This window comes from Manis javanica, chromosome 15, assembly GCF_040802235.1.
Source record: "Manis javanica isolate MJ-LG chromosome 15, MJ_LKY, whole genome shotgun sequence".
NCBI lineage: Eukaryota > Metazoa > Chordata > Mammalia > Pholidota > Manidae > Manis > Manis javanica.
The window spans coordinates 82,326,108-82,342,404 of NC_133170.1; the positions used below are offsets into that span (position 1 = coordinate 82,326,108).

The window sequence follows — 16,297 nt, forward strand, 5'->3', positions numbered from 1 at the left end:
ATACACAGAATCATGGAGGAAGCTGGACTCCTTTGGGGAAAAATTCTTTAGACTGCTCATTGACATTGTACTTGTAGAGGTTCTCATGCTTTGAAACTGTTTCCATTCCACTAAAGTAAGTATTGTTGGATGTTTTGTAGTACAAGAAATACTAAATGTTAGAAAGGAACAAATCCTCGTTGGGGGATGGGGGAGGCAAACAGGAAGGGTTGAAATGGAAAAACAAAGCCAAACAAAAAACATTATGACCCTAATATTTAAAGTAAATTGGGATATTTCAACATATATAATGTTAAATCAGTGGAGAAATGAGAATTCTGAGAGCAAAATTATTAAAATCCAGCAGTTGAGTGTTCGGTATTCACTTTTCTGGCTGAAGAAACATAAGTGAATTTCTAACACAATTTGGCAAAAGCCAGTTGAATTACTCACGTATATAAGATCTCTTGCTAGGGTTCTTCTTTTTTTTTTTTTTTTTCAAGCAGTTGTCTCCAGACTTTAGGTTGTGATCCACTAGTGGGTCATGAGATCATTTTAAGAAATGAAATATGAAACATTAAGATAGAAAATACCAATGTATCATACACATAGTGAAGGTGGGTATTATTTTGTGAAACCCTTTTTAAAATGTTGAATTTTTAAATAAGATGTAATTCTTATTGTGGGTTGTGATGGCTAGTTTCAAAGTTTATGAAGTCACTGCTTTAGAGGGTACAAGGTAACTAAAAACTCATTCCTGGTTCTCAACTTGATATAGATATTTTTATGCTTACTACTCAGTATGTATTTCTTTGTACCTCAGAATTTCATACTCCTGATGGTGGTTCTAAGCCTTTCTCTGGGCAGTGGTTCTACATAATAAGTTGATGGTGATTTTTGTTAATTATTTTGCCAGTGATTATTTAAATATTTTAGGATCCTTCGAGGGTATTAGTGTTTTACTCTTAAGATGTACTAATGTAAAGGCTCATTAATTAAAGTACTTTTTACCTTTTGCAAAAACTTGGATGGGGAAAATTTCATTAATGAATGAATGTGGAAGCTTCCATAGTTTCAAAGCTTTTACCATTGGGGTTTTAAGGGAAAAATTCCCTATCTACTATTGATGGTCACTATTCCTTGTAACTTGTAGTGTGTAGACAGATAGCACCCCAATTCAGGTACCACTTTTCCTATTTGGAAGCCTACATTATTTCTAAAACTTTTCCAAAATGTGATACATTCAGCTGGTTATTTTCTTCCTGTATCTCTGAACCTCATCTTTTTATAGCTCTCCTTCAGGAAATATGTAATATCTAGTTTAAGCTCAAGAAAAGCGGTTTAAATGGGAAGTAGTTTTATAGAATTGTCCTTCATTCAAGTAATTGCTGTTTCCTGTTCTGAAGCCCCTCTCCCAGGGAGAGCAAAGGTTTATACGTGGATCACCAAAGCAGTCTATTTTGTGCTTTTCTTACTGTAATTTTTCCCAGCCCCTCCCAACCTTTATATTATAATCTTTGACACTACATATCAGAGGTACTGCTAGATGGTTATTTTTTTTTTACTTTGGTATCATTAATCTACAATTACATGAGGAACATTGTTTCCTAGTCTCCCCTCTTCACCAAGTCCCTGCCACAAACCCCATTACAGTCACTGTCCATCAGCGTAGTAAGATGCTGCAGAATCTCTACTCGTCTTCTCTCTGTTGTACAGCCCTCCCCATGCCCCCCCAATCCCCACTACACATGCTAATCGTAACGCCCCCTTTCTTTTTCCCCGCCCTTATCCCACTCATCCTCTTCAGTCCCTTTCCCTTTGGTAACTGTTAGTCCGTTCTTGGGTTCCATGATTGTACTGCTGTTTTGTTCCTTCAGTTTTTCTTTGTTCTTATACTCCACATATGAGTGAAATCATTTGGTAGTTGTCTCTCTCTGCCTGGCTTATTTCACTGAGTATAATACCCTGTAGCTCCATCCATGTTGTTGCAAATGGTAGGTTTTGTCATCATCTTATGGCTGAATAATATTCCATTGTGTATATGTACCACCTCGTCTTTATCCATTCATCTACTGATGGACACTTAGGTTGCTTCCATTTCTTGGCTATTGTAAATAGTGCAGTGATAAACATAGGGGTGCATCTGTCTTTTTCAAACTGGGCTGCTGTATTCTTAGGGTAAATTCCTAGAAGTGGAATTCCTGGGTCAAATGGTATTTCTATTTTGAGCATTTTGAGGAACCTCCATACTGCTTTCCACAGTGGCTGAACTAATTTACATTCCCACCAGCAGTGCAGGAGGGTTCCCCTTTCTCCACAACCTCTTCAACATTTGTTGTTGTTTGTCTTTTGGATGGTGGCCATCCTTACTGGTGTGAGGTGATATCTCATTGTGGTTTTAATTTGCATTTCTCTGATGACAAGCGTTGTGGAGCATCTTCTCATGTGTCTGTTGGCCATCTGAATTTCTTCTTTGGAGAACTGTCTATTCAGCTCCTCTGCTGATTTTTTAATTGGATTATTTGCTTTTTGTTTGTTGAGGTGTGTGAGCTATTTATATATTTTGGATGTCAGCCCTTTATCGGATCTGTCATTTATGAATATATTCTCCCATACTGTAGGATACCTTTTTGTTCTATTGATGGTATCCTTTGCTGTACAGAAGCTTTTCAGCTTGATACAGTCCCACTTGTTCATTTTTGCTTTTGTTTCTCTTGCCCGGGGAGATATGTTCATGAAGAAGTCACTCATGTTTATGTCTAAGAGATTTTTGCCTATGTTTTTTTCTAAGAGTTTTATGGTTTCATGAGTTACATACAGGTCTTTGATCCATTTCGAATTTACTTTTGTGTATGGGGTTAGACAGTGATCCAGTTTCATTCTCTTACATGTAGCTGTCCAGTTTTGCCAGCACCATCTGTTGAAGAGACTGTCATTTCCCCATTGTATGTCCATAGCTCCTTTATCGAATATTAATTGGCCATATATGTTTGGGTTAATGTTTGGAGTCTCTATTCTGTTCCACTGGTCTGTGGCTCTGTTCTTATACCAATACCGAATTGTTTTGATTACTGTGGCTTGTAGTAGAGCTTGAAGTTGGGGGGCGAGATCCCCCACCACTTTATTCTTCCTTCTCAGGATTGCTTTGGCTATTCGGGGTCTTTGGTGTTTCCATATGAATTTTTGAACTATTCCAGTTCATTGAAGAATGCTGTTGGTAATTTGATAGGGATTGCATTGAATCTGTATATTACTTTGGGCAGGATGGCCATTTTGACTATATTAATTCTTCCTGGCCAGGAGCATGGGATGAGTTTCCATTTGCTAGTGTCCTCTTTAATTTCTCTTAAAAGTGTCTTACAGTTTTCAGGGTATAGGTCTTTCACTTCTTGGTTAGGTTTATTCCTAGGTATTTTATTCTTTTTGATGCTATTATGAATGGAATGGTTTTCCTGATTTCTCTTTCTATTATTTCATTGTTAGTGTATAGGAACGCCCAGATTTCTGTGTGTTAATTTTGTATCTTGCAACTTTGCTGAATTCTGATATTTGTTCTGGTAGTTTTTGTATGGAGTCTTTAGGGTTTTTTATGTACAATATCATGTCATCTGCAAATAGTGACAGGTTAACTTCTTCTTTACCAATCTGGATTCCTTGTATTTCTTTGTTTTGTCTAATTACCATGGCTAGGACCTCCAGTGCTATGTTGAATAACAGTGGGGAGAGTGGGCATCCCTGTCTTGTTCCCGATCTCAGAGGAAAAGTTTTCAGCCTCTTGTTGTTCAGTATGATGTTGGCTGTGGGTTTAACATATATGTCCTTTATTATGTTGAGGTACTTGCCCTCTATACCCATTGTGTTGAGAGTTTTTATCATGAATGGATGTTGAATTTTGTCGAATGCTTTTTCATCATCTAATGAGTTGATCATGTGGTTTTTGTCCTTTTTGTTTATATGGTGGATGATGTTGATGGATTTTCGAATGTTGTACCATCCTTGCATCCCTGGGATGAGTCCCACTTGGTCATGGTGTATGATCCTTTTGATGTATTTTTTAATTTGGTTTGCTAACATTTTGTTGAGCATTTTTGCATCTACGTTCATCAGGGATATTGGTCTGTAGTTTTCTTTTTTGGTGGGGTCTTTGCCTGGTTTTGGTATTAGGGTGATGTTGGCTTCACAGAATGAGTTTTGGAGTATTCCCTCCTCTTCTATTTTTTGGAAAACATTAAGGAGAATGGATATTATGTCTTCTCTTTATGTCTGATAAAATTCCGAGGTAAATCCATCTGGCCCTGGGTTTTTTGCCTTGGGTAGTTTTTTGAGTACCACTTCAATTTCATTGCTGGTAATTGGTTTGTTTAGATTTTTTGTTTCTTCATTGTCAGTCTTGGAAGGTTGTATTTTTCTAGGAAGTTGTCCATTTCTTCTAGATTTTCCAGCTTTTTAGCATATAGGTTTTTATAGTATTTTCTAATAATTCTTTGTATTTCTGTGGGGTCCATTGTGATTTTTCCTTTCTTATTTCTGATTCTGTTGATGTGTGTTGATTCTCTTTTTCTCTTAAGTCTGGCTAGAGGCTTATCTATTTTGTTTATTTTCTCAAAGAACCAGCTCTTGGTTTCATTGATTTTTTTCTATTGTTTTATTCTTCTCAATTTTATTTATTTCTTCTCTTATCTTTATTATGTCCCTCCTTCTGCTGACTTTAGGCCTCATTTGTTCTTCTTTTTCCAATTTCGGTAATTGTGACATTAGACTATTCATTTGGGATTGTTCTTCCTTCTTTAAATATGCCTGGAGTGCTATATACCTTCCTCTTAAGACTGCTTTTGCTGCGTCCCACAGAATTGGGGCTTTGTGTTGTTGTTATCATTTGTTTCCATATATTGCTTGATCTCTATTTTAATTTGGTCATTGATCCGTTGATTATTTAGGAGCATGTTGTTAAGGCTCCATGTGTTTGTGAGCCTTTTTGTTTTCTTTGTACAATTTATTTCTAGTTTTATACCTTTGTGGTCTGAAAAGTTGGTTGGTAGGATTTCAATCTTTTTTAATTTACTGGGGCTCTTTTTGTGGCCTAGTATTTTTTCTCTTCTGGAGAGTGTTCCATGTGCACTTGAGAAGAATGTGTATCCTGTTGCTTTTGGATGTGGAGTTCTATAGATTTCTATTAGGTCCATCTGTTCTAGTGTGTTGTCCAGTGCCTCTGTGTCCTTATTTTCTGTCTGGTGGATCTGTCCTTTGGAGTGAGTGGTGTGTTGAAGACTCCCAAAATGAATGCATTGCATTCTATTTCCTCCTTCAATTCTGTTAGTATTTGTTTCAAGTATGTTGGTGCTCCTGTATTGGGTGCAAATATATTTATAGTGGTTATATCCTCTTGTTGGACTGATCCCTTTATCATTATATCATTCTTTATCTCTTGTTACTTTCTTTGTTTTGAAATCTATTTTGTCTGATACTAGTACTACAACACCTGCCTTTTTCTCCCTGTTGTTTGCATGAAATATCTTTTTCCATCCCTTGACTTTTAGTCTGTGCATGTCTTTGGGTTTGAGGTGAGTCTCTTGTAAGCAGCATATAGATGGGCCGTGCTTTTTTATCCATTCTATTACTCTGTGTCTTTTGATTGGTGCATTCAGTCCATTTACATTTAGGGTGATTATTGAAAGACATGTACTTATTGCCATTGCAGACTTTAAGTTTGTGGTTACCAAAGGTTCAAGGTTAGCTTCTTCACTATCTTACTGTCTAACTTAACTCGCTTATTGAACTATTAATGAACACTGTCTGGTAATTCTTTATTTCTCTCCCTTCTTATTCCTTCTCCTCCATTTTTCATTTGTTGCATGTTTTGTTCTCTGCTCTTTCGTGTTTCCTTTGTCTGCTTTTGTGGGTAGTTGATTTTATTTTTTGTTTTTAGTTAGTCTTTGGTTGGTCTTCTTTCTTTGCTGTGAATTTATTTTCTCTGGTGACATCTATTTAGCCTTAGGAGTGCCCCCATCTAGAGCAGTCCCTCCAAAAAACCCTGTAGAGGTGGTTTGTGGGAGGCAAATTCTGTCAACTTTTGCTTGTCTGGGAATTGTTTAATCCCTCCTTCATATTTAAATGATAATCGTGCTGGATACAGTATCCTTGGTTCAAGGCCCTTCTGTTTCATTGCATTAAATATATCATGCCATTCTCTTCTGGCCTTAAGGTTTCTGTTGAGAAGTCTGATGATAGCCTGATGGGTTTTCCTTTGTAGGTGACCTTTTTTCCTCTCACTAGCTGCCTTTAATACTCTGTCCTTGTCCTTGATCTTTGCCATTTTAATTATTATGTGTCTTGGTGTTGTCCTCTTTGGTTCCCTTCTGTTGGGAGGACTGTGTTCTTCCATGGTCTGAGCAACTATTTCCTCCTCCAGTTTGTGGAAGTTTTCAGCAATTATTTCTTCAAAGACACTTTCTATCCCTTTTTCTTTCTCTTCTTCTTCTGGTACCCGTATAATGCAAATATTTTTCTGTTTGGATTGGTCACAGTTCTCTTAATATTCTTTCATTCCCGGAGATCCTTTTATCTCTGTCTGCGCCAGCTTCTCTGCGTTCCTGTTCTCTGATTTCTGTTCCATTAATGGCCTCCTGCACCTCATCCAGTCTGCTCCTAAGTCCTTCCAGAGATTGTTTCATTTCTGTAATCTCCCTCCCTACTTGCTCCCTTAGCTCTTGCATATTTCTCTGAAGATCCATCAGCATGATTATGACCTTTATTTTGAATTCTTTTTTGGGGAGATTGGCTAGGTCTGTCTCCCCCAGCCCTCTCTCAGGGGTTGTCTGGACTATTTTGTACTGGACTAAGTTCTTCTGCCTTTTCATGGTGATAGTGGTGGCTGTAGGCCGGTAGCGTGTGTGTCAGCTGGGAGAACAAAGTCCTTTCCTGTTTGCTGGTTGCCTTGCCCTTCTCCGCTGCCTGTGTCAGTTACCTGTGCTCCTGGAGCAGCTTCTGGGTTAATCCCCTAAGCTGCTATGGGTGGGGTCTCCATCAGAGTAGTGAAGAGCTCTGTGGGGAGTGGCAGGTGCGCCGGGTGCGCTTACCGCAAAAGTGGCGCCCCTGCCAGGCAGATGTGTGCCAACAGCGGCCTTTGGGTCTGGCCCGGGCAACTGTGCACCGGGCTGTGCGGCTGCCGCGGGCACGGCTGCTCCTGGGCTGCTCCTCTGCTGCCGCCGTCGGCTCCCACAGGTTGCTCCCAGGCCCCTCTGGTGCCGCCACAGGCTCGCACAGGCCTCTCCCAGGCCCCTCCGGCCCTGCTGCCATCGGCGCACATGGGCTCATGCGGGTTGCTACTGGTCCCCTCTGGCGCTGCCGCCATGGGCTTGCACAGGCCACTCCCAGCCCCCTCTGGCGCCGCCGCTGTAGGCTCATGTGGGCTGCTCTGTTGCCGCTGCTGCCGGCCCACGGGGTCCGGTCCTGGGCTGCTTAGCCCCCGCCACCGGCCCATGTGGGCTGGCCCTGGTCTGCTTGGCCACTGCCACCACAGGCTCGTGCAGGCTGTTCCCGGGCCCCTTTGGTGCCACCTCCCCCGGTGTATGCTACTGCTCTTCCACTACTGGGCCAGTGTGTCAGGGTCCGCGTCGGTTGTGGGAATGATTGGCAGGCTGCTTACTGCCGTTAGGGGCTTCAGAGCTGTGCTGCTGCCCCAGTGGTTAGGTCGCCTAGAGTTCCCCGGATGCCCAGGTGCTGGGGTGCATGTGTTGGGATGACTTTGTTCAGCTGTGAGGTCCCTGTCCTTTTAAGACTTGCAAAAAGTACTCGCTTTTCTTTTGTCTCTGGGGCACCAGTTGTGGGGACCTGCTCACAGGTTTTGTTTTTCCGTTTCTCTAATATCCAGCACCCTGTGCACCGTGTGTCTGTGTTCCTGGTGCACATTTCTAGAGCTGGTTGTTTAGCTGTCCTGGGCTTTCACTCCCTCCCCACTCTTGACTCCTTTCTTCCCGCCAGGGTCTGGTATACGGGGACGTTCGGGTCCCACTGGGCCATGGCTTGTATCTTACCCCCTTCTTGTGAAGCTGAGTTCTCACAGATGTAGATGTAGCCTGGCTGTTGTACTGTATCTACTGGTGTCTCTTTTAGGAATAGTTGTATTTGTTGTATTTTCAAAAATATATATGTTTTTGGGAGAAGATTTCTGCTGAACTACTCACACCACCATCTTGGCTCCTCCTCCTTACTTAATGGTTTTTTGTTTGCTGTTTATAAAATTACTGTCCTAGGACTGTGTATTTTTAAGGAAGAAAATTACTTCAGATTTAATGACATATGTTAGGTTCATTTCTGCCTTTATCACTTGCTGTCTTAAGGAAGAGGAAACCAGATTCATTAGGGCAAATGTAGTCAGGTTAGGCTTGTTTGGATGGATGTTCTTAAAAGTGCTCAGCGCTTTACTTAGTAGTATGGTTTCCTGAGATTGCTGGGTACTGGCAGTTTTGGTTCCATGATCCCTTATCTGCAATTCTGTAATCTCTAAGGCTCTGAAAATTGAAGAATTTTTCTTATTTGGTAACTTGACCTAATGTGAGCACACTGTAGAAATATTAACATTTGATTAAGTAGACCCTGTTGAGAGTGTTAGTCTAAAAATATAATACATGCATTGTCTTTAAAATCCAGAAAACTCTCCGATTCTGAAATCTGACCCAAAGGGTTTCTGATGAGGAGTTTGATATCTATTACTATTCTTGGTGAACTTGGTTTTATTTCTTATGTATACTGTTGATCTGAGTGTGGGAATAGGCAAATAGGCAGTACAGTGACAAAAACATGGATTTGGGGACCAGACATACCTGCTGTAGTAACCTCTGTCAGTCTCAGTTCTGTGTGCTATAAAATGAGCTCATTGATACTGCTGTCAGAGTCAGTCATAATTCATCAAAATTAATTTCTTCATTCCTTTTTATAGTCTTATCCTGACAGGGAATTTTTAAAACTAAATCTACATATGTGTTGTTTTATTTATATAATACGTGGTGTCCTCCCCTTTTTTAAAAATAATTGAGCAGGATAGGTATATTTTTATTCTACCTGTTTTGCAAAATGGTATTCATTTCTTCCTTTCTGCTGTGTTTGGCCTTTGTAGGGGAACATGTAACATCAAGGTTTAAAAATGAAGCGGAGCGAATGGGTTTTGATATGAACAATGCCTGGAGGATTTCCAACATCAATGAGAAGTACAAGTGAGTTGTGTATGTCCCTGTGGACTGTTCTACAGCCACTGCCCTTGCAGAAACCCCAGTTCTCATGTGTCAGAACGTTTGAACCTAGACTTTTCCTTTGAAATGGGGGTTCTGCTTATTAAATCTAAATGCATGATCTTCAGGGTGCTTCTTGAACTTTGTGTTCCCATTGCTATCACTGGAGTGGAAAAGTGATCCTTACTTAATAGGACCCTGGAACCTTCCTTTGTGCCTGCTCCAGGCTTCTGTTCTTCCTGGCACATGCATGTCTAGATTAAATTGTTTTTGCGCAAGCAGTTGCTATTATTCTCATCACCACTCAACATCACGTTAGAGAGATTCAGTGATCTCATAAGCAGTGATGAGACACTTAAGAGACAGTTTTTATGATGAACTGTACTCCAGATCCTGTGAAATAGGCATAAGTATTCTGTTATTGATCTAAAACTACATAGCTGTGATCATTTAAGCATTAAGTATTAATGTAACCATTATTAAATATTTTTCATTACCTGTTTCCTTAAAAAGTGCTGGTACTTCGGTTGAGGAGGACAGTTAACTACTATGATTTTGGTGACTGGAGTTTCTATAAAACAAAAAGAAAACTTTCCAGGAGATTTAAATTACTATCTTTCTCCTCTTAAGTTTCCATGCAGCAGTTGGTGACATTAATCATTCTGCTGCCCTTTGAACCGCCTCCAAATTATGATAGCTGTTTTCCTGGTCTACTTGTGGGTAGCCATCAGCATTTTTCATCAGAAAAACTGTAGCTGATTACCATACACAGCTCAACATGGACCTTGGCTAAGAAGTTAAGAACCTGGGGTATTGTGAAGAATCGGGATTTACGGACCTGTCACACCATTGCCTGTTCTCAGTGACAAGTCAAAGCAAAAAATGGAGGTGGAGACTGGAGGAGGGACCTTACAGGGCCTGCAGAGGCTTTGCTCATGTATTACCCAGCTTTCCTCTGGAAGCTGCTTTTCTATAAATGAGCATCTAGTGTTTGCTGAAGAGCTGATTACTAGGTGGTATAATGCTTACAGGTCAAGGAATATAATGATTAGGAAATAGGGTGAAGTAAAAACACTGAATTAAGCTGAGCTTTTTGAAAAAATGCTTAAGTTCAAAGCCATTGATCTTCAAAATCGTTATTTAACACGGGTTTTAAAAATTAACTTGTTTTGAGTATACTATTTCCCTCTCAGAACCAGTCTTCAGGACATTGAAAAGTTCTTCCTACTACAAAGAAAGAGCAGAGCCAAATTTACTCCCAAGTTTAAAACAAGATAAAAGGAGCAAAACTTATGGTTAGAGTATTAACTGTCATTACTGTGTCTCAGGTTATTTCTAGGAGTTTGTGGGTAGGTGTTAAGTTTTGTAGAGTTCTCTTGGTCATAGCCATTCTCCTGGTTCAGTGGCTTTTAAATTCCTGGTACTTATTCTTCTGGAAATTGAGAACAGAAGAGATATTAAGTAGAATGATCAAAGCCCCCAATTCTTAAGCCACTTTGTGTTTTTCTGCCTCTTCCCCTAATGCGTAGGATAGGCTAGGGCAGGGCGGTCGGGGAGCAGGAGGAGGAGGAGGAGGAGAACTTTGTATATTTCACGATTTAGCTTTAAGTTCTAAAGTTCTAAAGCTGTTGCCTTCACTATAGAAGAGGAAAGTAGCATTACCGTAGAGAGACACTGTCCCGTAAGTAAAAAACCTATCACAAATACTGCTTTCTAGGGCACCAGCTTGTCTAGTATGCAGCTACTAGCATTTTCCCTAATGAAAGTGGTTTTTTTCCCTCTGAGTGTAGTTTGTTCTCAAGTGTGTTTTATAGGAATTATGATTAATAGCTTATTCACATTAACTAACTTGGCTCAGTGGGGCTCTGATTATGTATGCCCGTGGCTGACTTGTGGTACTGTTTCTACACACTCATGGCTACTCTTGTTACTATAATTAGGAGACCCTGTTTTGTTACATCAGAGACTATGATAGTAATCCTATGAGGTCTCCGGAAACTTGAAATTGTGCTCTTATTCTCCTTCATGTTTCCCTTTGACAAAAGCCTGAAAGATTGAGGGTCTGGTAGAGGTGACATAGACTTTCACTTCTGTAGTTGGACTGGGCACTTGAGTAATTAGAAATTACTGTATATTTGTTACAACAAGAGTTACACTGGAGTAACTGCTTCTCAACTCCCCTTTTTTAATTGATAGTTAACATTGCCAGATTCCCAAAAGGCAGCATCAAGTGGAACAATCCAAGCTATGGTATCACTTGAAATGTGCATAAGTAAACATTGAAGGCAACCCACTCTGCTAAGCAGGCCAAGACTCAAGTAATGCTCCTTGTTGCCTTTTAACTGGCATTGGGATAGCTTGGTCCACATCCTTACAGCTGGCTCACCTACTGTTTCTCCCTTCCTCTCTGCCTGTTTTTCACCTTCCATGTTAGGCTCTGTGGTAGCTATCCCCAGGAGCTCATAGTGCCTGCCTGGATCACTGACAAAGAGCTAGAAAGTGTAGCAAGCTTCCGGTCCTGGAAGCGCATCCCTGCCGTCGTCTACAGGTAAGCAGGCCTGGCTCAGGTTGGTACTATGCATGTGATCTGCCACTTCTGCTGACCTGGGAAGGGAGGGGAGGCTTCTGAGAACATCCCAGCCAGTTCTGTTTTTGCTTATTGCTAAAGCTGCTCTTCCGGTCCACCCACTAGTACTTATGCATCCAGAACACTACTGATGGTTCATTTGACACTGATAAGAAAATGTTCATGGAAAAATGGCTGGTCTTGCTATTTTAAGACCCTTCTGACATTCTATGGGAAGATAACATGCTTACTGCATTTAGTCTCAAATGTTGGCTTTTGGACTGACAGAGATGAGTCCTCAAAAGTGAGAATTGGGAATAGAGTTGAGTCATTTATGGTTGTCTCTGTGGTTGAAACTTCAACACATGGAAGAGCTCTGTTTTGAGGAGCATTTAGAGAAGAAGGCTGGAGCTTGCCTGGGTAGAAGATCTCAGATCAAAGGCAGGAGAGCCAAGGGGAGGCTGTTCTGGAAGGGACGGTGGTGTGGTGATGAGCACGGGTTTCGGAGTTCAGGTTCCTTGCCACGGCACCTTGGGTAAGTTCCCTACTTGACCCCAGCCTGTACCTCATTAGTAAAATGGGAATGATGTTCCTAGTTTGTAAGTATGCTATGGCATTTGAATGAATTTATAAATACTGGGCTTCACTAGGCAATATCTGGAGTAGGTTGTATTCCTCAGGGCTGCTTTTTTTACTTCAATGAATAGCTCAGTTCTCACAGAATCATGTGTTAAAATTTTTTTAAATTCCCTCTAATTTTGGAGTTTCAGATGTCATCTCCTTGCAATATTCATAATCTCCATTTCATTTTCCCAGTTTTCAGACTTTTTGGACTCTTCTTGATTTGGGGCCAAACTAGCAGGGTGTAGTTAGAAACTCTCATGCCAGGAGGCATGTCATTGAAGTACTAAGGTTCTTATCTCCTTGTGGAATGCCCACTAAGGTAACCAGCTTGTTCATTTAGTTTACTGAAGGCAAATTCTGATGGCCACCCTGAATAGAAAGAGAGGGAAAAGTGTTTGTTTCTGGCCCAGTAGAACCCATTAAGTTTCCAATCTCAGTTTTCATTACACTTGTTTTCAGACACCTCTAGAAAAGTAAGTCACCAAATTTACCTACCAGTCAGGTGGTAAGGATGATACAGGACTTAGGGAGCAGTGGAAGCTGAAAGGATTTTCGAGTCTTACTAGTGATTGGCCCAGCTCAGGTAGGGAAAGCAGCCAGCTGCTGCTCTGTGGGCAGCAGCTGCGTTAGGTCAGCAGCTCTGGCACGTGGGCTTTGCTGACTTTGAGCATAAGAAGGGACTCTGATTTTCAAAGTAAGGAGCTTGGGTAAATGTTCTGCTTAGTAGAGAAGTGCAGGAATGCTTAAAAGTGCAGGTTGAAGAAAATTTTCTTAAAATAAACATGAGTAGCCTTTTCATCCTTCTAAAATTCACTCTAGAGGGCATGAGTCACAGGTTTTTCCCCAACCCTTTCTAGAAACCATAGAGTGAGTATAAATGAAAATTGTTATTTGTGATTTCTCAGAGGAAACCTCTCAAGAGATTACAAATGAGAGTTCTTGATGCAGTCCACATAAAATCAGGACAGGCTTCCTGGAACTGGCCTCTGTTTCTGAACATGTGTGTTATATCTCAGAGCTCCAGATTGGGTTGTTAGATTATCTGGGAGCTTTGTGTAAGGGATGTGTTGAAGAATGTTTGGGATACGCTGCCACTTTCTGCTCTGCCAGCCCAGGTGGGAGGATGTTTCTGAGTCCAACATACACTTACTGAGCTTGGTTGTTCGTAGAACACAATAATGATCCCTGAGGTGACTAGTAGTGTTACTTGACAGCTCCATGCTGAACCAGCACCTGATTAGTGCTTTTTCCTACTGTGATGAGAGAGTGTGTAATTGGATTTACTATTGAAAATAGTGATTGCTCTTACACAGCAAGATGGTGAGAAGGGTGCCCATCTGTAGTGCAGTTCACAGCTCCCCTAAGTTTGTGCATTGAGTGATTATTGGAAACTTCTAGTCATTTAAGGAGCTTTCTTAACACTAACTTAGGGATAGTTTAAACATTTATGTTTATAAAATTGAAGCATTCAGTGTTTTGTAGGGGGACTCATCATCCATTTGGACATCTTAAGTTTTATACTTTTACTTGGTTCTTTTTTTTTTTTTAATGATAGAAATGTTATTTAGTGATTTAACTGTAGTGTTTTTAGTTCTCTTCATTCAGTCTAAAGCATTTTAGAAGAAAATTGATGATTGCTTGGGTGCAAGCTATCTATTAAAATGCTGTGGCCCTTAAGACCCAAGACCCAGGCTGAAGAGTGCCATCTTCCGTTGCTCTTGGGCACTGCTGGGAAGCATTATCGAGGAAGAGGATGCTCAGGAGAGGCCCTCGCCAGCCTCTTCTGTAAAGGTTTGGCAGTTACCTCAGAGGTTATTGTTATACGCAAGTAGGCTTTTTAATAATCACTGAGGTTTTATTTCCAGATGGGCATTTTTGGGAGGTGAGCCAATTAAGCATGTTAGTGATACATAAGTATACTCTCCGTGTGTCTCTTGCAGTGAGGAAAAATTTAAAAACTTTGCCTACTGGTGGCTCCAGTGGAAGTTGGTTATTGCCAAATGTAATTTATTGCTCGTGAATTTTAGGATTAGAAACAAAAGTTTCTCACATTGTTCTTTGAAGATGACAAATAGAATCAATAGTGTGTTTTATTCAAATCCATTCATGCCCTACATATATGTTATATGTATAAATGCATGTTTATATTTAGAAACAGTTTTAAAGAGGGAAGACATTGGTTTCCTTTGGGATAAAGAATTGGAGGACATTTGAATCTTTGGCTTACTATCTTTTTATTTGGCAAATTTATTTTTACAGTGAACCAATTACTTTTATAACTTTTAAAAAACTATTTGATGTCACATTGAGCCTTTTAATGTGTACAGTTCACTGATTAAAAATATTCACAGTAACCCTCATTGCAGTCAGTTTAGCACATTTTCACCACCCCAAAAAGAAACCCTAGACCTATAGGTAGTCGCTCCCCATTCCCTCCTCAAAACCTCTAGCCACAGGTTAACAGTAATTTACTTTGTCTCCGTAGTGCCTGTTCTGGACACTTCATATAAATGGAGTCATACAATATGTAGCCTTTTGTGACTGACTTCTTTCATTTCACATAACAGATTCAAAGTTCATCCATAGTTGTAGCGTGTGTTGGAACTTTATTCCTTTTGATTCTCATATGATACTTCTTTTATAACACTAATTGTTAAAATTACCTAAAATTCCTAAGTAGGCAAAGACTGGGTTTTTAAAGTATCTTAAAGTAGACTAAGATTTCTGGTCTACTTCTTGGAGTAGGATCTATCAGAGTATGGTTTATTGAGGTTCTTTCCTTCTAAGAGCTTAAGGAAGGGTAGCTGGCTCATTGAACTAGCTGCCTAAAATAGCAGTTTATGACTGAAGAAGTCTCAGGAGGTTTGTAAAGCAGTCCATTGTGGGCCAGCTAAGTTTTTCAGTCTCAAAGGTGGGATCTTGTTTTGAAAAGAATCCCCATATGTGCACGGTTTGCTGTATGTAGTTCGCTCAGAAGTCAGTGAGGAAACAGATTTTTCTGTTTCACCATCTGTTAATACCACAATAAGCAGGTGCAGTTTTAAAAAGGAGAGATTAATGTTGCATTATTGAGTATCAAAATTAGTGTTGTATTTGTAGATTACTTTTACCTGATTTTAAAAAAAGTAAATTCAAAGATTTGAGCATTTACGTTATGAATATTAGTTTGTTTTCTGTCAGCATACACATTTATCATTTGTTGGTTACTCTACGGAGATCGCTAAGATGGTATGGTAATTGAGAAAGAGCCAGGTAGGTTTTGTTGTTCACTATTGTTCCTGTGTAAGATTTCTGCCTTGAGAGACCTTGAAGCTAACCCACACTGTAGTCCAGCTGTTCGTTAAGGCATTTGAAATCCACTACCTCACTTTCCATATGAGCACAGAGGAGCCACAGGAGGGCATGGGGATGGGTACAGTTGTGCCTCGTACCCTGCACAGGCACCAGAGCAATGGAGCTGTCATCGCCCGCTGTGGACAGCCGGAGGTTAGCTGGTGGGGCTGGCGCAACGCTGATGACGAGCATCTGGTGCAGTCAGTAGCCAAAGCCTGTGCTTCTGACACCCGATCGGCTGGCAGCAAACCGTCCACCAGGAACAGTTCCCGAGACTTGACCAGCGCAGGGGACCTTTCTGACGTGGAGTTTGGTAAGGCGCTCCCTGGACCCTTGGTGGCATCTTTCATAGCTATCTGTGAGAACCTTTTCTTGAAATGACCTTTTCCTTTGAAGACACAGAATTTCTTCCGTAGAAGCTAGGGTGCGGAGCTTTCGTTGATGGAATTGTTTGAGGAGGCGTGGATCCTGCAAAGAACCAGAAGATCCTTTGTTTAAAACATGGTTTAAGAGGACTCTAGTGCTTGTCTTTCTTGCCATCATGACAGGGGTGGAGTATATATGTGAT

The 16,297-nt window shown here is 40.6% G+C and overlaps 1 protein-coding gene across 15 annotated transcripts in view; it reads left to right on the forward strand.

Annotated features, from left to right (window-relative positions):
- MTMR3 (myotubularin related protein 3) overlaps positions 1-16,297 on the forward strand; it is a 129,163-nt gene that overhangs the window by 94,963 nt on the left and 17,903 nt on the right. For all 15 annotated transcript variants that reach the window (XM_073223158.1, XM_073223155.1, XM_073223156.1 and 12 more), the window contains 3 exons: positions 9,095-9,191; positions 11,641-11,754; positions 15,837-16,042. In XM_073223158.1, the coding sequence (XP_073079259.1) occupies positions 9,095-9,191; positions 11,641-11,754; positions 15,837-16,042 (417 nt within the window). The remainder of the gene's footprint in view (positions 1-9,094; positions 9,192-11,640; positions 11,755-15,836; positions 16,043-16,297) is intronic.